The 24,877-nt window shown below is 37.0% G+C and overlaps 1 protein-coding gene across 1 annotated transcript in view; it reads left to right on the top strand.

Moving 5' to 3' along the window:
- The window catches only part of LOC142339029 (uncharacterized), a 75,635-nt gene that overhangs the window by 20,348 nt on the left and 30,410 nt on the right, over positions 1–24,877 (top strand). The window contains exons 2-7 of the mRNA XM_075388652.1: positions 3,139–3,349; positions 10,003–10,126; positions 10,726–10,863; positions 12,441–12,653; positions 13,036–13,317; positions 13,558–13,690. Of these exons, the coding sequence (XP_075244767.1) occupies positions 3,139–3,349; positions 10,003–10,126; positions 10,726–10,863; positions 12,441–12,653; positions 13,036–13,317; positions 13,558–13,690 (1,101 nt within the window). The remainder of the gene's footprint in view (positions 1–3,138; positions 3,350–10,002; positions 10,127–10,725; positions 10,864–12,440; positions 12,654–13,035; positions 13,318–13,557; positions 13,691–24,877) is intronic.

Raw genomic sequence — 24,877 nt, 5'->3', positions numbered from 1 at the left:
AGCTTTTTGGTCTGAAGTTATCAATACCATAAATTGAACCTAGTTTAGGTAACGTCCTAATACCGGAAATGCAAAACGACTAATCGAAAATTTTTTTGATTGAAGCGAACGAGTTACAGAGTTCAATTAGTTTCCATTTATTGATCAGTTGTTTTATTTAAGTGAGATGTTAAAGCTTCAGATCTCCCGGCAATATAGTTTATTAGTTTTTTGGCTTTTTAAACCTCTTGTTCATTGAAATTGTGTGATTTGGAATTTTTTTGCAATTAGCTTTCTGTTCGGTTTTTAAAAACTTTTGATGCTTTGGTTTTGCATTTCTCATTCGGCGTTTCAGCCTCTTTCACATTTAAGTTTCTATTAATTCTGTGAATGATGCATTTTTGTCAATATGCTCTGATATCATTCCATTCAGCGGCTGAAATTGTTTTTTAAATTATAATTTGTCAAAAGATTTTTGAGTGGTTTTTGTGTCTCCGAGTTCAAGGTTTTAATTTTGTAGAAAGATGCTTTCAGGTGTTCTCTTTGGGCAGAACGGGAGTTTTAATTTTCAATGTTTGGTGTCCATGCTTTTCTTCTGATCCTCAATGTTGAGATACGTTAGAGAAACTCGCAGCTTAGCTTTAAACTTGTCAAATGAGGGTACATTCGTTTTCTGTGATCTTGATACACGTTTTTTGTGTTCATTTATGCAGTAACTCTGAATGTTTCTTTGGATCACTGATCTTTTTATAACCTACTTCAACGCTTTTGTATGCTCTGAGATGATTCTTGTGTTTTAGGTTTTGAATCTGTTGGCAGATTGCACTGCTCATAAAAAGTCGAGGCTTCCAATCAATTTGTTTTTGTTGCGGAATATGTAACCAATACTTGTTTCTTCATTATGTTTCTTATCATTGTGAGTTTTAAGCCTCGTATTTTCTTTTGAAAATTCGTTTGAAATTATGGAAGCATCTTAATGAGTTGAGTTTACTGACGCCTTGATATCTTTTTTCCTTGCGTCTCCGAATTTTATTTCCGCGGTAGCGTCACTTGGATCAGTTGCGCTAAAATATCCCATTTAAATTGAAAAGGCTTCAAGCTAGTTTTTTGCTTTTATCGTACAGGAGAACAAGTTTTATTGCTACTTGGACGTGAGGGTATAGAAACTGTTCCAATTATTTGGCTTGTTAATCTATTCTGTGTGATAATGATTGAAGGTTTTTTCCTATAATTTCAAACATACAATGGTTAGGTATATGTAGTAATAACTCGTCCAAATTTTGGTTTGGTGTTTTAAAGATGTTTTGCTTTTTGTAACGAGTTATAAATGCTTAGTGTTTTGAACTATCATTTTTATCTTTATTTGTTGCAGGATAATTTCACAGCTGCAATCTTTTGTCGTACTTATTTCCTGTGAGAGAAGCTCTGACACTTTCATGCTGTAAACTAGACCATGATATTTAAAAGGAAAACAAATATAGCCTTGTTCTATACCCATAGGCACAATTAGGACGAAGTATTTTGAAAATTGATTGTTGTTCCTGCTATTGGATCGGTCTCCTGTTTGCCTTCTTCGTTAATCTGTTTTCCAAGTTTACTTTTGTTGAATGCTCCCTGATGTCTAATTAGTGCTTCAATCGGCGACATTGTTGTGGACTATTTTGATTGCTCGTTCTCCAATCTTTACTTGTTTCTGAAATTCTACTTCGGGAGTACTTTACGATTCGTCATCATTTATCGTTAAGATTACTGGAAGGGAATCTTGCTCGCATATCTCCGAGCGTTAGTTTGATACTAGCATTTGCACCGTTTTTGCAGTTTTTTAGTCAACCCCAGTTTTTATCCTGCACATTGAGGCTTGTTTTTGGCTTCACAAAACGCACGTGTGTAATGAAGTTGCATCTTAGTGGAATGATAGTTCCAGCCATTCGAACTTCTTCTGGCCAATAGCAGAGTTGAAAGGCCACTATGGCAGAGCGTTTTCTTCCTGTTCGCTTTGCCTGTATGTTTGCCTTCTGGTAGCTGTTTTTCGCGGTTAAGCGGTTTTATTACTTCAATGCCATCAGCTGGGTCAATTGTTTTGTTGAATTGGAGTTACATCGTCTGAGAGATACGGCAAGTTAATCATTCTTAGCGTTACTCTATTTAGGAAATTGGTAATCTACGCGCCTATATGCATCAGATGTTGGAAAAAAAATTTCCTATTCAGAATTCTCAAAAATTGATTTTCTTGTTGTTTGTCCTCAGGCGCTTCAATGGGTGCTATGAGGAGTATTGCGTGCTGACTGTCAGCTTTGATGGTCGGGTTTTTGACAAGGTTATCTGAAGTAGGTGGAAAGGTTTAAACTCAGAAAAAACTGCTGAGTACATCAATGGACGCTTTTTGGAAAATTTTGGGAGTTCTCAGTGTGCTGTTCTGCGAATGGTGCAATTATCTGTATTTTCAAAATACTGGTAACTTTGGTTTTCTTGATGATTGTCCCTGATGCAAATTCTTCTGAAAGGGTTCTGTTGTGGCTGATCCAATTTGGATCGGTAGAAGAACGAAGAAGTTTTCGATATTACAAGGTTTTCACCATGCACTAGTAATATCTTCTTAAGAACATAAGGAAGAATTAATAAATTTGCTCTCTTGAGAAAAGCTGAACTATAAAAATTGTTGAGCAAGAAGTCAAGATTTTTTGCGAAAAAACCGAGCTTTCACTTTCATAGAATATTGGGGCTACTGGGTTTCCTGTGCATACACCCCACGAAGCTATTAATCTACGCTCATTTTAAATTACTTATCACATCAGTTGGTTGAGCACCCCTGTATTCTACTGAAGCCAACCGCTCGCTGGTCGTTTGAGCTTAATTCGCCCGACGTTAGTCAGTTATGTTAGATTGCCAACATGTCGGTTCTAATGATGATGCATGGTGCTATCATTGTAAGAGCAGGTATTCGGTTGTTTTCTCTCTTATGAAACCAAAACCTTATTGACAGTTGGAAAAGAAATTAGATAATTGTTTTGTTAAAAAGAAGCTTAAAATTATCCTTCTGAGCAGATTCCTGTACGTAGATAAATATAAGTAGATTCTCTTAAGTAGGTTTTTATAAGAAGATTTTTTATAAGAGTTTGATGAATCGGAGGGACGTGCAAGTATTATCGATTGCTTTAGGCATGACATTAGTGGTTGACGTGTCTTGCTGGCTGCACAAAGGGAGCTACGGTTGTGCAATGGAATTAGGTCTCGGTCAGAAGGCAGACTCTTATGTGACCTACTGTCTCAAATACCTCAACTTGCTTTTGTCCCATGATATCAAGCCTGTCATCGTGTTCGATGGCATCGACTTGCCCGCCAAAAGAGAGATTACTCTGACGAGGCGCAGGTTTGTAGCCTCAGCTTCAGAATTATGGTGAAACAATCTATCAAAATTATTGTAACTGCGATAATGAGTGATACTGCACTTATGAATCTCTTTGAAATCGGAGAGATCAAGCATTTGTTGAAAAAAAATAGTCACCGTAAGTTTTGAAGTGCTGCTTCTGTTCTTTACTTTTAACCAATTTTTGGTGTTTTCGAGGATGGCAGCCGGCTATATTAGCAAGAATCAGACATTTACCTTATCCTATTTTTTGTAGTTATGAAGTTTGATTGACTAACTGTTTTGGTTTTTGTTTTGGATAGTAAGTTTGAAAACGTAGTAGATTTTATTTGCTTTATAATTGAAGAATGGAAGATTCACCAAGATCTAAAAAATTAATATTTGGCTGAAAAAGTTTGTAAAATAGTCAGACGCGTTTCTTGAACAAATGCTCTCGAACGAAGTTTGAGGCATTTATTACAAACGTGTGTGTATTTCTCGAACAAAATGTTGCTAGACCGTTTTTTTGCGCTTTTGTTTTAGAACTTTCTTTGACTTCTGGAGTGAATTTTTCACGCTTGAGTTCACTTTGGGTGATCAAGTTGCTCTCATTCTGAAATAGTTTATTGCTAATATAAAACCGATTGTTAGCGGGCGAGGATCAAATGAGTTGTAGCTGAGTGGATAAGATGTCAGACGGCTTTCCTGGGGGCACGGATTTGAACCCCAATGAGGTCGGAGCACCCGTAAAAGTTCTAAGTAATGGTTAAGTGACTCTGGTTGAAGTCACTGAGAACTTCTGGCGTTTATCGAGAACTGCGAAGCGGTTCGAGAAAATAAGTCAGAATTTCGAAGTGACTTCTGCAGAGTCACTTAACCATGCTTAAAAAACGAAAGTCGAAAGTCAACTCAAGTTGTTAGAATATCGATCAAACTATAGTCTTAAACTTAGTGAGAATTAGAAAGAAAGTTTGACTTACCAGATTAGAAAGACAAGCAATATGACTTCGATCAAAGAAATTATGAATGAATCGTCAAGAAATGGTGCTTAGAATCAATATTCGGTTCAAATTGGTGAATCTAGATAACTTTTATTAGATTTAGATTAATTGATGTAAAATCTTCCCAGCATGTATTAAATGATGATGATATCTCCGGAAGTGTGAATGAATTCTTAGAAAAGTGCAAATGCATTCCATTTATGGTTCCCTTTGCGACTGATTTGCAGAAGCAAACCATATTGGGTGACCTTTGCTACCCCCACTATAAATCACGGTGCTAAGATTAGCTTTGTATCTTGACTTTTTCACACTGATAATGGGTATATATACAGCTGATTTTTGAGTCCTTTTTCATCCCCAAATTCAAATCACCATCTTGATCTAATTATCAGATCTCTCCTGTAAATCTCTAAATTCTACTGTAAAATATCATTTTGTTATTCTCTCATTTTTGAGAAATTAATTCTTTTACTTAGTTAAAAACGCTTTTTATTCCGCTTGCGAAAGTCCATAACCCAACAGGTTATGGGCCCAGCAATTTTCTAAGTCATAAAATTAATTTCCAAAACAAAACTAATCTGTTGTTGACAGTCATAATCCTTTTCTGCTTAGTACCTTTTCTTTTCACAACTGTTTTGCCTGCTCAAACTCCAATGGATCAACAGACAGTGAAGCTGCTGACCTACACAGGAAAGGCACAGGACTTTCCAATCTGGAGCACAAGATTTGTGGCGATGATGTAGACGAAAGGACTCTACAAATCACTACTGGGGACAGAGGAGCAACCCAATGAGCCTGCGCCACTGGCCAATGGGGCAACCAATGATGAGAAGAAGAACCACAAGGTGCTGAAGGATGCATATGAGAAGGAAGTTGTAGACATCAAGGAGAAACGGAACAATGTTTGGTGCCATCTGGCACTGACTCTAGATGCAACAACCCTCATGCTGATGAGACATGACTGTGTGGGAGATGATGGCACTGGAGATGGAGCAAAGGCTTGGAAGCTTTTGCAAGAGAGATTTCAGAGTGTGGAGACGCCGACAGTGGTTACTTCAGTGGCACAGCTTGCTCGACTGCAGCTCGAGGATTCTGAGGATTTGGACAGCTTCTTCATCAGAGGACAGGAGTTGCTCACAAGGCTACAAGAAGCAGGGGAAGCAGTCTCAGAGACCCTCTTCAACGCCTTGGTCCTCAATGGTCTGCCAATGAGGTATGAAAGCTTTGTTATACAGGAAAGCTTCAACCCGGCAACGAACTTCACAGAGTTGAGGAAAAAGCTGCAGAACTTCCATGAGAGCACGGTGCAGAGACACAAGGGACAAAGTGGTTCAGTGGCACTGGTAGTGAAGCGTGACTTCAAGAAGGGACCCAAGAAAAGAAACTGCTTTGTGTGTGGGATCCCTGGACACTTTGCCAAGGACTGCAGGAAGAAGGAGACAGCACAATGCAGCAAGTGTGGTGAGAAGGGTCACCTAGACAGGGCATGCAAGAGACAAAGAGATGGAGGCACACATGAGTCAGTGGAAATGGGTCCAACATTGGCTACACCAGACGAAAAATGCTGGGCAGCTTTTACCCAGTGGAAGACAGCAGGCATGCTAGTGGACAGTGATTGTACAGATCACATAGTGACAAACATCGATGCGTTCCTGGACTTTGTACCCATTCAATCAGTGGTCAGAAATCCCAACGGAGAGGCTTCCAGAGTGGTGGGCAGAGGCTGTGTGAGGATCAGCATACCCTCAAACAAAGGGGAATTCCAATGCGAACTCAAGAATGTTCTGTGTGTGCCGGACTATTCTTCAAACCTTCTATCAGTCTCCAGATGCACGGAGTGGGGACATAGCTTCACTTTCGAGAGAGGAAACAGCTGCATGAAACTCCAGAAGGGAACTCGGGTAAAACTAACACAAGAAAATAATTTGTTTTACTTACCCTGCAGAGTTCTAGAATTCAAGATGAGTTCCAACAGCGTGAAACTTGACAGTGCAAGGAAGTGGCACCGACAATTGGGTTATTTGAATCAAGCGGTTGTGGTCGGGAATGCACCAGAGACAGTGGGGGAACTCGATGATGTATGCAATGTGTGTGCATTGGCCAAGATCACAAAGACTCCAGTACCAAGAGTGGCAGAGGCCCAAGCAGAAGAGAAGCTGGAGAGGGTGTTCACAGACGTGATGGGACCTTTCAGAGTAGAGTCACTGTCAGGGTTCCGATTCTGCATAGTGTTTGCAGACCAGTACACGAAGTTTGTTTGTGGAATTGCTTAAGGCAAAGAGTGAAGCATTGGCCAGCCTGAAGAAATTTGTTCTCAGTGTGGGGACGCCCAAGAAGCTGAGGCAAGACAATGCGAAGGAGTTTCTCTCAGAGCAGTTCAAGACGTACTGCTTAGATGCAGGCATTCTACACTAGAAGACCGCACCAGAGACGCCACAACAGAATGGGTTAGCTGAGAGATGCAACAGGACACTGCTGGAGATGGCAAGATGTTTGCTCATTGACCCAGGACTTCCCAAGATGATGTGGGGAGCACTAATTCTGCACGCAGCAAGGATCAGAAACTTGGTTGTGAGACGAGGAGAAGAAAAATGCCCTGCAGAGCTGATGAGAGGTATAAAACCTAAGCTTCCAATTAGTAAATTATCTATTTTTGGTTGCACAGTCTTCATGAGGAAGAGGGACAGAGAAGTCAGCAAACTTGAACCCAAGGCACTGGAAGGAAAGTTTGTGGATTACACTGAAGGAGAAAACGGATACCTGGTGTACATACCCAACACACGCAAGGTGATGGCAGTTCGAGATGTGATCATCAAGGAGTCTGAAGTGGGCTCAATACCTGACAACAAAGAAACGGCTGACCTACTAGATGATGGGTCGGAACTGGGAATCTGGCACCCAGATGATGGTCATCAAGACGATAACAACAGAGAACGACAGGACACAAGGAGGAGTGGCATGACGCAGGGAGCGTGAATACTCAAGAAACAACACTGAGACAAGAGGCCTCGGATGTTGGGGAAACAGCACTAGATGAAGGATCTACTGCAACAAGAGGGAGTCACAGACTCAGAGTCACTGGAAGACAGTGACACAGAAGACTTCTCACAGTTAGAGACAGTTGGCTTCAATGAAGATGCACTGGAACACGCGTACAGCAGAGCCCAGACGAGGGACACGAGCAAGGAATGTTCCGCAATTTTTTGGAGAAGTCAGGACCCATCTTGCTGTGATTGAGGGCGACTATGTGGAACCCAAAACAGTCTACGAAGCCAAGCAAGTTGACGATTGGGACCAGTGGCACCGGGCAATGAAGGACGAGGTCAAGGCACTCCAAGACAACGAGACTTGGAACCTAGTGAGACTACACACAGACAGGGACGTCATACCGGGCAAATGGGTCTACAAAGTGAAATTGGGACCCAGTGGTCAAGTGGACAAATACAAAGCGCGCTATGTGGCAAAAGGTTTCAAACAAGTGGAAGGACTGGACTACTTTGAGACTTTTGCGCCTACCTGCAAGCCAGAGACATTCAGGATTCTACTTCAGCTATCAGCGAAGCAGGGCCATGTGATGCACCAATTTGCTTTCCTGCACTCACCAATCGAGGAAGAAGTGTATCTGGAACAGCCACAGGAGTTTGTAAAACGCGGATTAGATGGAGAGAAGTTAGTATGTCGACTAAATAAATCAATTTATGGTTTGAAACAGGCTGCTTACAACTGGTACAAAGAGCTGGCAAACTTCTTACTGAGACAGGGGTTCACCAGAAGCAGGAACGATCACTGCTTGTTCGCAAGATCAGAGGCAGAGGATCACACCTTCATCTTGGTGTGGGTTGACGACATCATAGTAGCATCAAGAAGTATGACAGTCGTCTCTGATGTCAAGAAGGCACTAGAAGCAACCTTTCACATGGAAGACAGAGGGAGACTACACTGGTTTCTGGGTCTAAGAATCAGACGAGAAGAGGGCAAAATCACAGTCGACCAAGAACGCTACATAGAAACAATGCTTGAGCGGTTTCAAATGGATCAATGCAAACCCTCTAGAACTCCAGCTGATTTGAATTTGAGACTTCAGACAGCACAGAACGGAGACGAAGAAGTGTACCAGAGGATCTACAGAAGCTTGGTTGGATCACTTCTGTATCTGGCCAAACAGACGAGGCCAGACATCATGTTCACAGTCAACATTCTGTCCAGACACATGAATGCATCTACCAATCAGCACTGGATTGCGGAAAATGACTTCTGCGATATCTTCAAGGTTCAAAAGGTTTAAAACTTACTTACACAAAAGAGGCTAGTTATGATTTAGTGGGGGAAAGTGATGTAGACTGGTCTGGAGACGTGAACGACAGAAAATCAACAACGGGCTATTACTTCAAGCTCAACGGACGTGGCGCAGCACTCAGCTGGGGTGTCAAGAAGCAGGCCACAGTTGCTCTTTCTTCATCAGAAGCAGAATATCAGGGCATGGCAGCAGCAGTCCAGGAAGCACTCTACCTGAAACAACTTCTAGAGGATTTTGGCATCCAACGAAGCGTCCAATAGCAATTGGAGAAGACAACCAAAGTTGTATCAGACTCTGCCAAAACCCAGTCATGCACAAAAGGAGCAATTACATCGAAACAAAGTTTCACTTCATCCGGGACAAGACGGAGGATGGGACTATTCAATTCATTACGTCCCTTCAGACAAAATGGCAGCGGACATCTTCACAAAGTCCTTACCCGTTTCGAAAGTGGAAACATTCAGAGCAGTTTTGATGGGAACAGACTCTACGCAATCAGCTCAAGTCTGAGTGGGGGTGTTAGAATATCGATCAAACTATAGTCTTAAACTTAGTGAGAATTAGAAAGAAAGTTTGACTTACCAGATTAGAAAGACAAGCAATATGACTTCAATCAAAGAAATTTTAAATGAATCGTCAAGAAATGGTGCTTAGAATCAATATTCGGTTCAAATTGGTGAATCTAGATAACTATTATTAGAGTTAGATTAATTAATGTAAAATCTTCCCAGCATGTATTAAATGATGATGATATCTCCGGAAGTGTGAATGAATTCTTAGAAAAGTGCAAATGCATTCCATTTATGGTTCCCTTTGCGACTGATTTGCAGAAGCAAACCATATTGGGTATCCTTTGCTACCCCCACTATAAATCACGGTGCTAAGATTAGTTTTGTATCTTGACTTTTTCACACTGATAATGGGTATATATACAGCTGATTTTTGAGTCCTTTTTCATCCCCAAATTCAAATCACCATCTTGATCTAATAATCAGATCTCTCCTGTAAATCTCTAAATTTACTGTAAAATATCATTTTGTTATTCTCTCATTTTTGAGAAATTAATTCTTTTACTTAGTTAAAAACGCTGTTTATTCCGCTTGCGAAAGTCCATAACTCAACACAAGTCAACTTCTGGCTAAGTAGCAACTTCTGGCATTTTGACTTGTGGCACTGCAGACTTTCGGCATTTTAAAATGTGCACGTGAGTGTTTTAAGCTACTTTCCTAAATTAAATTACCCCCGCCTGACGTTCGCGAGCAATTCGTCCGACGTTAGTCGGTTTATGTTCATACATCCTGGATTGGGTGAGCTGTGACATCCGGTACCTGCTCTTATTTTAAACAGTTTTATTGTTAGTAAGGTTTTGCTCTCTTTAGAAAGAGAGAGGAGGCTCTGAAGAAAGGGAAGGAGTTTCTGGATAATGGGAATCTGGGGGCTGCTAGACAGGCATTTGCACAATCTGTCTCCATCACAAATGAAATGAAACAAAATGTCATGGAGGTATTTATACCAGTACTATATTTGAATACATCAGGTTCATTTCAATGTTTGAATCTATCTGCTCCAAGTAGGGGGGAATCTTTCCCATGGTAGCCCTATCCCCTCCCAACTTTGTGGTCATATAATATATACCCCCCCCCCCCCACAATTATGCTAAGCAAACTATAATGGGAGCTATAATTTCATGGGGGGTTATAAAGCGAAAAACTTCAAATGGATCACGGTAAATTGGATTACTGCTGAAGCTGTGCTTCAACGCTTTTCTGCTTCAGGTTCGCTTTTTAAATCCAAACGTAAACAAACTTGTCGTGATAATCTTTGCTAAAGAGGTCACGAAAGTTCGGTCTAAATGTGCTAATGCCCCCATAGTAATATTCTATATACAAATGACTATTTTGTATTGGATATATCCCTCCACAGATTAGTGGGCATATAAATTTTACGTTAAGTTACTTTTTTTTAACTTTTTTTACATAGTAATGTGCTACATAGCAACACACAATTTGTATGTTTTAGGGATAAAAACACCGGGGGGTGGGGGTGTTCGAGGAACAGATCCTTAGTATTCATAATCGTATATCGTATATGTCCAATTTCAGGCCTTCAGGAAGCGTGGGGCTGATTGCATTGTTGCACCATACGAGGCAGACGCACAGATCACCTACTTTGTGAGAAGTGGGATTGCACAGGCTGCAGTAACTGAAGACTCGGATCTTCTTGTGTTCGGATGTCAGACGGTATGTTCATTCAATGGGAGTGGAAGCCAACAGCCGTTTTATATTGGGGATTTTCCCTTCAGTTAATACACGTTTTCTTCAAGTCATCTAAGTTAAAATTAAAAAGTTGTTCTTGTTATTATTAATAAATTCCGTCAGTGAATGATATTTGATGAGAATATGCAGTGAGCACCGCGAAGCTATTTAACAACTACCCAGCCCAGTCAAAAAAAGTTAAAAAAGCTATTACATTGCAATACCAGATTTACAAAGCATTATTTTAAGAAAAAAATATCAAATAGTAAGGTAAAATAATAGTAAGGTAAGTGAAGCTAAATATGTCACTTTTGGACTCTATCAGCTAAACAGTTGTTCTTTTGGAAGCTGAGAATTGAAAAAACGCTGAAAGCTAAACAGTCGTTCTTTTGCTTTCATCGCGTAACGAATATGTGAGGAGGGATAATTTTTAAGCGTGCCATGTTAAGATAAGGATAAGAAGCATTTTGAGCTTAGAAGTGAGGTGCATTCAATTCGTCTGGCCCTAGTCGGTTATTTTTTTATTTGAAAAGTTTTAGTGAGTTTAGTTTTTGAATTTTATTTTAGTACAGAGGCCCAGATGTTTTTTGATTCCAAGCACTGGACATTGGTACTGAAGCAGATATTCTTTTGCAGGTTTTTTGAAACCAATAACTAATAGTCTTCTGGAAGTTACTAATTTTTGAAGAAAGCGTTGCAAAAGCACTTTGATGTTGCAAATCTTAAATCTTAAGCATTTTATTGTTAGATAATGCCAATCATCCAGCGGGCCAATTGGGTTTGTCTAGTTTTTTGAAGTGTGTTTTGGACAGTTTTAGAATGAAATTTTAAAACACCTAAAGTGAAATGAAGGGCATTATCGTGCAGACATCATTTTGAAATTGGGCAATATTAAATGTAATGCAAATATTGCTCTCAATTGCAATTATACCACGCGTTTCATGTCCTTTTTGAGTGACTTTTTCTATACCCGATTTTTTATTTTCCTCATCTAGATTGCTACAATCGATTTCATTCAGTGATTGGCCGAATTGTGCCAAGCCTAGTTTCGTTTCTTGTTTCAATTAATTGGTTGATAATAAGCTCAAGTTCCTTCGATTGCTCCGTAATTGAAGCCCAAGAGAGGATTGTGATAAGTGCGTGAATCCTCCCTGAACAAAAGCCGTCTTTGGTTTAGGTCACTCGCCACCTGCCTGAAAAATGAGGAACTTAAACTTATAACTCATTGTGGTTATTCTTCATTTTATTGTACCTTTGTTGTGAGCAACGGAATTTTAGTGAGTTTCTTAAAGTAGAATGCAACCCAAGCTAACGTTCGAAAAACTATAGGCATTTATATTAACATCAATATGCCGATATCTGAACGTTTTCAATTTAAACTTTGACTTTCGCCTCGTTTGATATTGTTTCAACTTTATGCTACGGGCTATAATTGAATTTTCGTTGCTCGTTCGCTTGGGTATGACACAAATAATCTCAACTAATTCTGGAGTTCAAAGCTTCGTCTCAATCCGGTCATTGAGAGCAATTTGTCCAATTTTAATGGGTTATGATTTACTTAGGCACTATACAAGCTGGACTTGAATGGCAATGCCATGGAGGTTGACATGAACCGAGTGTTTGCGGGCAAAACTCTGGGGGAATTCGATGAAGAGAAATTCAGGCGTGCTTGTATCCTCTCTGGCTGTGACTATTTGCCCGACGGTTTGCCCAACATTGGGCTTAAAAAGGCCATTAAGGTGTTCAAGTGTGCCATGACAAATGACGTTGAACGGGTGGGTGTGGTTCCAATAGTAATAGTTATAAAAAAATTCACAGGAGTGTTTCACTATCAGCAAACTTTTCGGTTACCGGCCATTAGATTGTAAATATATAACATTTTAAGTAAAGAGAGTCACAGCGCTCTTGGGAACCTGTTTTTAGTTGTCGTAAAACTGGTCGTTCATAACTTCAGCATTACTAGCCTCTGTCTCTTCCGGTCTCGGATGCCATGGCAACTGCTCGATTTTGCTTTTTTTTTTGGGGGGGGGGGGGGGGAGTAGGAGAAAAGAAAAGATCCATTAATTGTTGCGGCGGAAGCTAATAGGTACAGGTCATGCTCATAAAAAGATAAAAAAGAACCTTTTCACGTAGTAGATGTTTTATGTGTTTTCTCAGATCCTGAAGCGCATTGGAGTCTACCTGAAAAGTCAGATGGAAGTTAGTGACGAATACGTACAAAGATTCATTGAAGCGGAGAGCACTTTCAAGTATTCCTGGATATTCGACCCACTTCTCAAATGTGTCAAACCCTTATCACAATACTCCGCGGGATTTACATGTGAATCTTTTCCACAGTGCGGAGCTATGTTGACTCAAAGTGAGGCGTACCAAGTAGCACTTGGCAATGTGGACACCAAAACGATGGAGTTTGTCAATTCCTTTTCTCCTGAAAATTTGGTTAGTCAATTTTGGTCAGTGCTGTTATCCGAATAATCTTAGAATTTTTACAAAATCTTTTAACTGGGAAAATGCAAAGAAACTTCTGAAGAAAAAAATCTGAAAGTTTTTAGCGCCTTATAACCTTTGTCTCGAGCGCAGTGGGATACAGCACTTGTGCCTTCCATAAGGCTTCCGGGATTTCATAACAGATTTGACTATATTTTTGCGTTCACTTTACTCTCAAAGTTACAATTTTAGGCTTCTATCGGAGATGACAGAAACCAGAAGACATTGCAACAGAAGAATGTCGCGCATGATAGGCATGTGCTGTACCCTAATGAGCATACTCCGCTTAACAGATTGAGCATATGGCATCCGAACTTCAAGCCAAGTAAGATATAGTCCCATTTAGAAGTGCCTTGCGTATAGATAAATGTTTTTCGGTAGGTTATGATTGCCACATTAATCCCAGGTGGAGGTCTTTGTTCAAAATTATTCATGATAGGGCCACCAAAACGCACCAAGGGTGAGGTTAGTTCAAAATTACACTGACGAAAACAGTCTCTAAGAACGATTTAAAGACTTATCATAACTGATTCTGAACAAACCAAAATCACGATTGATTTTGAACGAGCCAATTTTTGATCGTAATCAGACTGATTAAACCAAAATCTAATAAATAAAAATGAACGAGCTCGTGAAAAATATTTAATGTTTTTAATCTTGTTAATAGCCGCCCTCATCTTCTCAGCCGGCTATTATTGCGCTCGTATTTTTTTTTTTCGTCAAACTTTTTTTCGCTTTACCATTTTGCCGCTTTTTCGACATTTTGCGTGAAATCTTTTTGACTTCTCTAGGCTAGTTTCTCTCTTCTCTCATTCTGCTAAAAGTGAATTTGAACATCAGTTGCTAAGCAAAGTAATTCAAAATGAACAGAGTCGGTATAAAAAATTGAAGTCAGAAACAGAAACGGGATAAACCTATAAAGCCCAATTTTAGATGCCCGCTATTTGAACGTCGTTCCTATAAGTATTAGTTACCTCTCTCTAATGCTTATTGGTATTGATAGTAACCCCTGTAGCCTCTCTCTAAGTAACAGAAGTATGTTCAACTACGAAATGCCATCAAAATAAATCGGACTTAAAAAATATTTTTGTACAAAAATCTTTTTTTTTCAATATATTCTATTCGTTCAATCCCAATCATGCTTATTGGAATCAACGGCGGCTATTTTCCGGCATTCTGCCGGGTATGTTTTATAAGCTTCACAGTTTGTGCAGTGAAGCAAAAGACTTTTTAAAAGGCAACGACACACTTAGCCAACAAAATTGACATCTTTTTCCACGCTTGATAGCGGGTATAAAACAATTGTATATGATATTTGTAGTAGAGAAAATCTTCATGCAAGTTGATCTTTATATACCTACATAAACGACAAAGAAATTGTTCGTCTTATTTGTTACTATTGCCTTCGTTGTTTAGCGTTTTGCAAAATTAGGAGGTATATTTAAACAAAAAACATAACTCCAAAAATATTTCTCTACAATTCGTTTTTTTTCGCGTGTTTTTGAGAAATAACAGTTTAACTTGTTTTAGGACTTTAGGGACGTATAACTTCAGTCTGATCATAACTGACTTGGAACATTGCAAAAACGAGCAATTTATATTGAATTGCTGGAATCGAGGAATTATTTATGAGCGAGGGAAAATTACACCGAAAAAATTAATGAGACGAAGTCTGATTATACTGGTATCTAAACGAGGTCATGACAACAGCATACCTTTTTGAACCAGCCAATGTCTGATCACGGTTCCTTGGGGTCTCTTTGGGTCATATCGGTCTGGATAAGGGTTTTTAAACGGTCTGGGATGCCCTTCACAATGAAAGGGCTAGGGCTAAATGACATCTTTATCCCCTTGAGAAATTTCAGCGAACATAACTTTTGGTAGGAAGACGATTTGGCCAAAACCGTTAAAAGACCTTTTTACCCTCTGCCTGGGCATTTTCGTCGCTATTTAACGTAAGAAGGTCTCCGTGTCGTCATCTCTTTTGAAAACAAACATATTGAATGTTTTTTTTACGTTTCAAACCAACAATATGGAAGCTTTCAAGTTTTTCACTTTTCGGCTTTTCCTGTTTTGAAGCCGCGGTATTTAAGTTACATGTGCAAGGAAAAGGTTTCTTAGGTTTTTAAGAGATAAATTGTCATCGAGTTTTTTTGTAAAATTTGTTTTTGCTGTTGTGATTGTTCATTATCCTATATATTAAACGCGTGAGCTCTAAAGTGGGACAAAATTTTTGCATGTTTAAGGGGCCTCTCGAAGCGCATGTTTAAGAGCCGCATTGAGCAGCATGTTTAAGCGAACATATCGAGAGAGGTCAATGACCTAAAAGGCTCAAAGTAGATGGGTGAGAATCGAACCCGGGACAAAAGACTGTAAGTCAGGTGCAGTTACCACGAGGCTAAGTGGGCTTAAAAGTATGCTCGCCCAGAGGGAGGATTTACTGTCCTGGGTACTACGTGTTTCTTGAGTGGTCCCGAACTAAGTTTGAAGTTCTTATTGTAAACGTGTGTTTGTCTGCAAAGTTTTAGCTTTACAGATTCTGCGCTATTCTAGAACACTATTAGATTTCAACTAAGTTTTTCACGCTTTACTTTTTGAATTTTCTGTGATTTCAAATGCTCTCAATCTGAAATATGTTATTGATACGATATAAGCAATTGTGAGAAACGGTGTCTTGTAGTCGTTATAGTGCAGTTGGTAAGGTGGAGGACTGCTATTCTGAGGGGCGAGGGTTCGAATCCGTGTCAGGTACCCTCAATTTTTCTCACTTCCTTTTCTCACTTTCTTTTCTCACTTTCTTTTCCCACTTTCTTTTCACACTTTGTCTTCTCACTTTTCCTTCCCTTCTTTTTTCACTTTCTTTTCTCAATTTCTTTTCTCTCTTTCTTTTCTCATTTTCTTTTCTCACTTTCTTTTGTCAGTTTCTTTTCTCACTTTCTTTTCTCAATTTCTTTTCTCAATTTCTTTTCTCGCTTTCTTTTCTCACTTTCTTTTCACTTTCTTCTCTCACTTTCTTTCTCTTTCCTCACTTTCTTTTCTAACGTTCTTTTCTCACTTTCTTTTCTCACTTTTTTTTCTCACTTTCTTTTCTCACTTTGTCTTCTCTTTTTTCCTTCCTTTCTTTTCTCACTTTCTTTTCTCACTTTCTTTTCTCACTTTCTATTCTCACGCTCTTTTCACACTTTGTCTTCTCTTTTTTCTTCCTTTCTTTTCTCAGTTTCTTTTCTCACTTTCTTTTCTCACTTTCTTTTCTCACTTTCTTTTCTCACTTTCTTTTCTCACTTTCTTTTCTCACTTTCTTTTCTCACTTTCTTTTCTCACTTTCGTTTCTCACTTTCTTTTCTCACTTTCTTTTCTCACTTTCTTTTCTCACTTTCTTTTCTCACTTTCCTCACTTTCTTTTCTCACTTTCTTTTCTCACTTTCTTTTCTCACTTTTTCTTCTCACTTTTCCTTCCTTTCCTTTTTTCAATTTCTTTTCTCACGTTCTTTTCTTACTTTGTTTTCTCACTTTCTTTTCTCACTTTCTTTTTTGGCTTTCTTTTCTCACTTTCTTTTCTTACTTTCTTTTCTCACTTTGTCTTCCCACTTTTCCTTCCCTTCTTTTTTCACTTTCTTTTCTCAATTTCTTTTCTCTCTTTCTTTTCTCACTTTCTTTTCTCACTTTCGTTTCTCACTTTGTCTTCCCACTTTTCCTTCCCTTCTTTTTTCACTTTCTTTTCTCAATTTCTTTTCTCTCTTTCTTTTCTCACTTTCTTCTCTCACTTTCTTTTCTCTCTTTCCTCACTTTCTTTTCTAACGTTCTTTTCTCACTTTCTTTTCTCACTTTTTTTTCTCACTTTCTTTTCTCACTTTCTATTCTCACTTTCTTTTCTCATTTTGTCTTCTCTTTTTTCCTTCCTTTCTTTTCTCACTTTCTTTTCTCACTTTCTTTTCTCACTTTCTATTCTCACTTTCTTTTCTCACTTTGTCTTCTCTTTTTTCTTCCTTTTCTCAGTTTCTTTTCTCACTTTCTTTTCTCACTTTCTTTTCTCACTTTCTTTTCTCACTTTCTTTTCCCACTTTCTTTTCTCACTTTCGTTTCTCACTTTCTTTTCTCACTTTCTTTTCTCACTTTCTTTTCTCACTTTCCTCACTTTCTTTTCTCCTCACTTTGTCTTCTCACTTTTCCTTCCTTTCCTTTTTTCAATTTCTTTTCTCACGTTCTTTTCTTACTTTGTTTTCTCACTTTCTTTTCTCACTTTCTTTTTTCGCTTTCTTTTCTCACTTTCTTTTCTTACTTTCTTTTCTCACTTTGTCTTCCCACTTTTCCTTCCCTTCTTTTTTCACTTTCTTTTCTCAATTTCTTTTCTCTCTTTCTTTTCTCACTTTCTTTTCTCACTTTCGTTTCTCACTTTGTCTTCCCACTTTTCCTTCCCTTCTTTTTTCACTTTCTTTTCTCAATTTCTTTTCTCTCTTTCTTTTCTCACTTTCTTCTCTCACTTTCTTTTCTCTCTTTCCTCACTTTCTTTTCTAACGTTCTTTTCTCACTTTCTTTTCTCACTTTTTTTTCTCACTTTCTTTTCTCACTTTCTATTCTCACTTTCTTTTCTCACTTTGTCTTCTCTTTTTTCCTTCCTTTCTTTTCTCACTTTCTTTTCTCACTTTCTTTTCTCACTTTCTATTCTCACTTTCTTTTCTCACTTTGTCTTCTCTTTTTTCTTCCTTTCTTTTCTCAGTTTCTTTTCTCACTTTCTTTTCTCACTTTCTTTTCTCACTTTCTTTTCTCACTTTCTTTTCTCACTTTCTTTTCTCCCTTTCTTTTCTCACTTTCTTTTCTCACTTTCGTTTCTCACTTTCTTTTCTCACTTTCTTTTCTCACTTTCTTTTCTCTCTTTCTTTTCTCACTTTCTTTTCTCACTTTCCTCACTTTCACTTTCTTTTCTCACTTTCTTTTCTCACTTTCTTTTCTCGCTTTGTCTTCTCACTTTTCCTTCCTTTCCTTTTTTCAATTTCTTTTCTCACGTTCTTTTCTTACTTTGTTTTCTCACTTTCTTTTTTCGCTTTCTTTTCTCACTTTCTTTTCTTACTTTCTTTTCTCACTTTGTCTTCCCACTTTTCCTTCCCTTCTTTTTTCACTTTCTTTTCTCAATTTCTTTTCTCTCTTTTTTTTCTCACTTTCTTTTCTCACTTTCGTTTCTCACTTTCTTTTGTCAGTTTCTTTTCTCACTTTCTTTTCTCAATTTCTTTTCTCACTTTCTTTTCACTTTCTTCTCTCACTTTCTTTTCTCACTTTCCTCACTTTCTTTTCTCACGTTCTTTTCTCACTTTCTTTTCACTTTCTTCTCTCACTTTCTTTTCTCACTTTCCTCACTTTCTTTTCTCACTTTCTTTTCTCACTTTGTCTTCTCTTTTTTCCTTCCTTTCTTTTCTCAGTTTCTTTTCTCACTTTCTTTTCTCACTTTCTATTCTCACTTTCTTTTCTCACTTTGTCTTGTCTTTTTTCTTCCTTTCTTTTCTCAGTTTCTTTTCTCACTTTCTTTTCTCACTTTCTTTTCTCACTTTCTTTTCTCACTTTCTTTTCTCACTTTCGTTTCTCACTTTCTTTTCTCACTTTCTTTTCTCAGTTTCTTTTCTCACTTTCTTTTCTCACTTTCTTTTCTCACTTTCTTTTCTCACTTTCTTTTCTCACTTTCCTCACTTTCTTTTCTCACTTTGTCTTCTCACTTTTCCTTCCTTTCCTTTTTTCGATTTCTTTTCTCACTTTCTTTTTTCGCTTTCTTTTTTCACTTTCTTTTCTCACTTTCTTTTCTCACTTTCTTTTCTCGCTTTGTCTTCTCACTTTTCCTTCCTTTCCTTTTTTCAATTTCTTTTCTCACGTTCTTTTCTTACTTTGTTTTCTCACTTTCTTTTTTCGCTTTCTTTTCTCACTTTCTTTTCTTACTTTCTTTTCTCACTTTGTCTTCCCACTTTTCCTTCCCTTCTTTTTTCACTTTCTTTTCTCAATTTCTTTTCTCAATTTCTTTTCTCTCTTTCTTTTCTCACTTTCTTTTCTCACTTTCGTTTCTCACTTTCTTTTGTCAGTTTCTTTTCTCACTTTCTTTTCTCAATTTCTTTTCTCACTTTCTTTGCACTTTCTTCTCTCACTTTCTTTTCTCACTTTCCTCACTTTCTTTTCTCACGTTCTTTTCTCACTTTCTTTTCACTTTCTTCTCTCACTTTCTTTTCTCACTTTCCTCACTTTCTTTTCTCACTTTCTTTTCTCACTTTGTCTTCTCTTTTTTCCTTCCTTTCTTTTCTCAGTTTCTTTTCTCACTTTCTTTTCTCACTTTCTATTCTCACTTTCTTTTCTCACTTTGTCTTGTCTTTTTTCTTCCTTTCTTTTCTCAGTTTCTTTTCTCACTTTCTTTTCTCACTTTCTTTTCTCACTTTCTTTTCTCACTTTCTTTTCTCACTTTCGTTTCTCACTTTCTTTTCTCACTTTCTTTTCTCACTTTCTTTTCTCACTTTCTTTTCTCACTTTCTTTTCTCACTTTCTTTTCTCACTTTCTTTTCTCACTTTCCTCACTTTCTTTTCTCACTTTGTCTTCTCACTTTTCCTTCCTTTCCTTTTTTCGATTTCTTTTCTCACTTTCTTTTTTCGCTTTCTTTTTTCGCTTTCTTTTCTCACTTTCTTTTCTTACTTTCTTTTCTCACTTTGTCTTCTCACTTTCCCTTCCTTTCTTTTTTTCACTTTCTTTTTTCGCTCTTTTCTCACTATCTTTTCTAACTTTCTTTTCTCACTTTCTTTTCTCACTTTCTTTTCTCACTTTCCTTTCTCACTTTCCTCACGTTCTTTTCTAACGTTCTTTTCTTACTTTCTTTTCTCACTTTCTTTTCTCACTTTCTTTTCTCACTTTCCTTTCTCACTTTCCTCACTTTCTTTTCTAACGTTCTTTTCTTACTTTCTTTTCTCACTTTCTTTTCTCACTTTCTTTTCTCACTTTCTATTCTCACTTTCTTTTCTCACTTTGTCTTCTCTTTTTTCTTCCTTTCTTTTCTCAGTTTTTTTCTCACTTTCTTTTCTCACTTTCTTTTCTCACTTTCTTTTCTCACTTTCTTTTCTCACTTTCTTTTCTCACTTTCTTTTCTCACTTTCTTTTCTCACTTTCTTTTCTCACTTTCGTTTCTCACTTTCTTTTCTCACTTTCTTTTCTCACTTTCTTTTCTCACTTTCTTTTCTCACTTTCTTTTTTCGCTTTCTTTTCTCACTTTCTTTTCTTACTTTCTTTTCTCATTTTGTCTTCTCACTTTCCCTTCCTTTCTTTTTTTCACTTTCTTTTCTCACTATCTTTTCTCACTTTCTTTTCTCACTTTCTTTTCTCACTTTCTTTTCTCACTTTCCTTTCTCAATTTCCTCACTTTCTTTTCTAACGTTCTTTTCTTACTTTCTTTTCTCACTTTCTTTTCTCACTTTCTTTTCTCACTCTGTCTTCTCTTTTTTCCTTCCTTTCTTTTCTCAGTTTCTTTTCTCACTTTCTTTTCTCACTTTGCTTTCTCACTTTGTCTTCTCTTTTCTCTTCCTTTCTTTTCTCAGTTTCTTTTCTCACTTTCTTTTCTCACTTTCTTTTCTCACTTTCTTTTTTCAACTTTCTTTTTTCAACTTTCTTTTCTCACTTTCTTTTCTCACTTTCTTTTCTCACTTTCTTTTCTCACTTTCGTTTCTCACTTTCTTTTCTCACTGTTTTTTCTCACTTTCTTTTCTCACTCTCTTTTCTCACTTTCTTTTCTCACTTTCTTTTCTCACTTTGTCTTCTCTTTTTTCCTTCCTTTCTTTTCTCAGTTTCTTTTCTCACTTTCTTTTCTCACTTTGTTTTCTCACTTTGTCTTCTCTTTTCTCTTCCTTTCCTTTCTCACTTTCTTTTCTCACTTTCTTTTCTCACTTTCTTTTCTCACTTTCTTTTCTCAACTTTCTTTTCTCACTTTCTTTTCTCACCTTCTTTTCTCACTTTCTTTTCTCACATTCGTTTCTCGCTTTCTTTTCTCAGTGCCTTTTCTCACTTTCTTTTCTCACTTTCTTTTCTCACTTTTTTCTCACTTTCTTTTCTCACTTTTTTCTCACTTTCTTTTCTCTCTTTACTTACTCAATATCTTTTCTCGATTTCTTTTACTTTCTTTTCTCAATTTGGTTTCTCACTTTCTTTTCCCACGTTGTCTTCTCACTTTGTCTTCTCACTTTCTTTTCTCAATTTCTTTTCTCACTTTCTTTTTCTCACTTTTTTCTCACTTTCTTTTCTCACTTTTTTCTCTCTTTTTCTCACTTTCTTTTCTCGCTTTCTTTTCTCACTTCATTTTCTCACTTTCTTTTCCCACTTTTTCTTCGCACTTCGTCTTCTCCCTTTCTTTCTCACTTTCTTTTCTCAATTTTTTCTCACTTTCTTTTCTCACTTTTTTCTCACTTTCTTTTCTCAATTTTTTTTCTCACTTTCTTTTCCCACTTTGTCTTCTCACTTTGTCTTCTCACTTTCTTTTCTCAATTTCTTTTTTCACTTTCTTTTCTCACTTTCTTTTTCTCACTTTTTTCTCACTTTCTTTTCTCACTTTTTTCTCTTTTTTTCTCAATTTCTTTTCTCACTTTTTTTCTCACTGTCTTCTCACTTTTCCTTCCTTTCCTTTTTTCAATTTCTTTTCTCACGTTCTTTTCTTACTTTGTTTTCTCACTTTCTTTTCTAACTTTCTTTTCTCACTGTCTTTTCTCACTTTCTTCTCTCACTTTCTTTTCTCACTTTCTTTTCCCACTTTTTCTTCGCACTTCGTCTTCTCCCTTTCTTTTCTCACTTTATTTTCTCACTTTTTTCTCACTTTCTTTTCTCACTTTCTTTTCTCGATATCTTTTCACTTTCTTTTCCCACTTTTTCTTCGCACTTCGTCTTCTCCCTTTCTTTTCTCACTTTCTTGTCTCAATTTTTTCTCACTTTCTTTTCTCACTTTCTTTTCTCACTTTCTTTTCCCACTTTGGCTTCTCACTTTGTCTTCTCACTTTCTTTTCTCAATTTCTTTTCTCACTTTCTTTTCTCACTTTATTTTTCTCACTTTCTTTTCTTACTTTTATCTCTTTTTCTCAATTTCTTTCACTTTTTTTCCCACTTTTTTCTCACTTTTTTCTCACTTTCTTTTCTCACTTTTTTCTCTCTTTTTCTCACTTTCTTTTCTCGCTTTCTTTTCTCACTTTCTTTTCTCACTTTCTTTTCCCACTTTTTCTTCGCACTTCGTCTTCTCCCTTTCTTTCTCACTTTCTTTTCTCAATTTTTTCTCACTTTCTTTTCTCACTTTTTTCTCATTTTCTTTTCTCAATTTCTTTTCTCACTTTCTTTTCCCACTTTGTCTTCTCACTTTGTCTTCTCACTTTCTTTTCTCAATTTCTTTTTTCACTTTCTTTTCTCACTTTTTTTTTCTCACTTTTTTCTCATTTTCTTTTCTCACTTTTTTCTCTCTTTTTCTCAATTTCTTTTCTCACTTTTTTTTCTCACTTTGTCTTCTCACTTTTCCTTCCTTTCCTTTTTTCAATTTCTTTTCTCACGTTCTTTTCTTACTTTGTTTTCTCACTTTCTTTTCTAACTTTCGTTTCTCACTGTCTTTTCTCACTTTCTTCTCTCGCTTTCTTTTCTCACTTTCTTTTCCCACTTTTTCTTCGCACTTCGTCTTCTCCCTTTCTTTTCTCACTTTATTCTCTCACTTTTTTCTCACTTTCTTTTCTCACTTTCTTTTCTCGATATCTTTTCACTTTCTTTTCCCACTTTTTCTTCGCACTTCGTCTTCTCCCTTTCTTTTCTCACTTTCTTTTCTCAATTTTTTCTCACTTTCTTTTCTCACTTTCTTTTCTCACTTTCTTTTCTCACTTTCTTTTCCCACTTTGGCTTCTCACTTTGTCTTCTCACTTTCTTTTCTCAATTTCTTTTCTCACTTTCTTTTCTCACTTTCTTTTTCTCACTTTTTTCTCACTTTCTTTTCTTACTTTTATCTCTTTTTCTCAATTTCCTTTCTCACTTTTTTTCTCACTTTGTATTCTCACTTTTCTTTCCTTTCCTTTTTTCAATTTCTTTTCTCACGTTCTTTTCTTACTTTGTTTTCTCACTTTCTTTTCTAACTTTTTTTCTCACTTTCTTTTCTCACTTTCTTCTCTCACTTTCTTTTCTCACTTTCTTTTCTCACTTTCTTTTTTACTTCGTTTTCACTTTGTCTTCTCACTTTTTTTCTCACTTTCTTTTCTCACTCTGTCTTCTCACTTTTCCTTCCTTTCTTTTTTCACTTTCTTTTCTCACTTTGTCCTCTCATTTTTCCTTCCTTTCTGTTTTCACTTTCTTTTCTTACTTTCTTTTCTCACTTTGTCTTCTCACTTTTCCTTCCTTTCTTTTTTCACTTTCTTTTCTCACTTCCTTTTCTTACTCTCTTTTCTCACTTTCTTTTCTCAGTTTCTTTTGTCACTTTCTTTTCTCACTTTCTCTTCTCATTTCCTTTTCTCACCTTCTTTTCTCGCTTTCTTTTCTCACTTTCTTTTCTCACTTTCTTTTTTCACTTCTTTTTCTCACTTTGTCTTCCCACTTTTCCTTCCTTTCTTTTTTCATTTTCTTTTCTCACTTCCTTTTCTTACTCTCTTTTCTCACTTTCTTTTCGCACTATCTTATCTCACTTTCTTTTCTCATTTTCTTTTCTCACTTTCTTTTCTCACTTTCTTTTCTCACTTTCTTTTCTAACTTTCTTTTCTCACTCTCTTTTCTCAATATCTTTGTCTTCTCACTTTGTCAAGATAGCAAAGTCAATTAAGTCAATTGGTGTTACTTGGGGTAATATACTAAACCAAACACATCGGTAACGTAACGCTATACCTCTGGCTGTTGAACGAGGGTCATGGCTTACAGACCGAGCTGGTACGAAAAAAAATCTCAATTTTAAACCTATTCTTTTAAATGATTTTCTGGTGATGCTTTTGCGGGCCTGCTAGTATTTATTATAGCTGCGGAGAAATACTTATTGACCACTCGTATTTACAAAATTTTTAGATTTATTTGCAAGCCATACTTTTTCTCAGTCAGCTTTGGACTTTATGTGGGCATAACAGCTCAGCTTATTTGGTGTCGTTAGTTCTCTATCTAGGATTGAACTATTTGAGGAAATTTAAGTAATTCTACTTTTTGAAAACAGTTTGAGAGGTAATTTTCGGTGATAGATATTTGGACATTTTCAGCAGTACTTTAATCCATGTGCGCTTTTGTTGATTTTTGTTGATTTATTGTTTTGGCTATTTTTTGTCACCGAAGATGGAAAGTTTTTGAGTCTTCTCGGTGGTTCTTTGTTTTTTTTCCATTAAAATTTTTCAAAAAAGTTTGTTTAAAGGCAATTGACGGGCCAACTTTAAAGTCGTTCAAGCATCGATAAATATGTGATCGGTTTTGAATCAAACAGCTACCATCAAACTGTTTTTAGACGATGATAAGCGTTGAAAAACTTCTGTCATCTATATATTAATTCGGCGTCGACATAAAAGGCACAATGTT

This window comes from Convolutriloba macropyga, chromosome 5, assembly GCF_964194025.1.
Source record: "Convolutriloba macropyga chromosome 5, txConMacr16.3, whole genome shotgun sequence".
Taxonomy (NCBI): Eukaryota; Metazoa; Xenacoelomorpha; order Acoela; family Convolutidae; genus Convolutriloba; species Convolutriloba macropyga.
The sequence above is the reverse complement of the archived record's forward strand: the minus strand, read 5'-3'. Positions and strand labels throughout refer to the sequence as shown.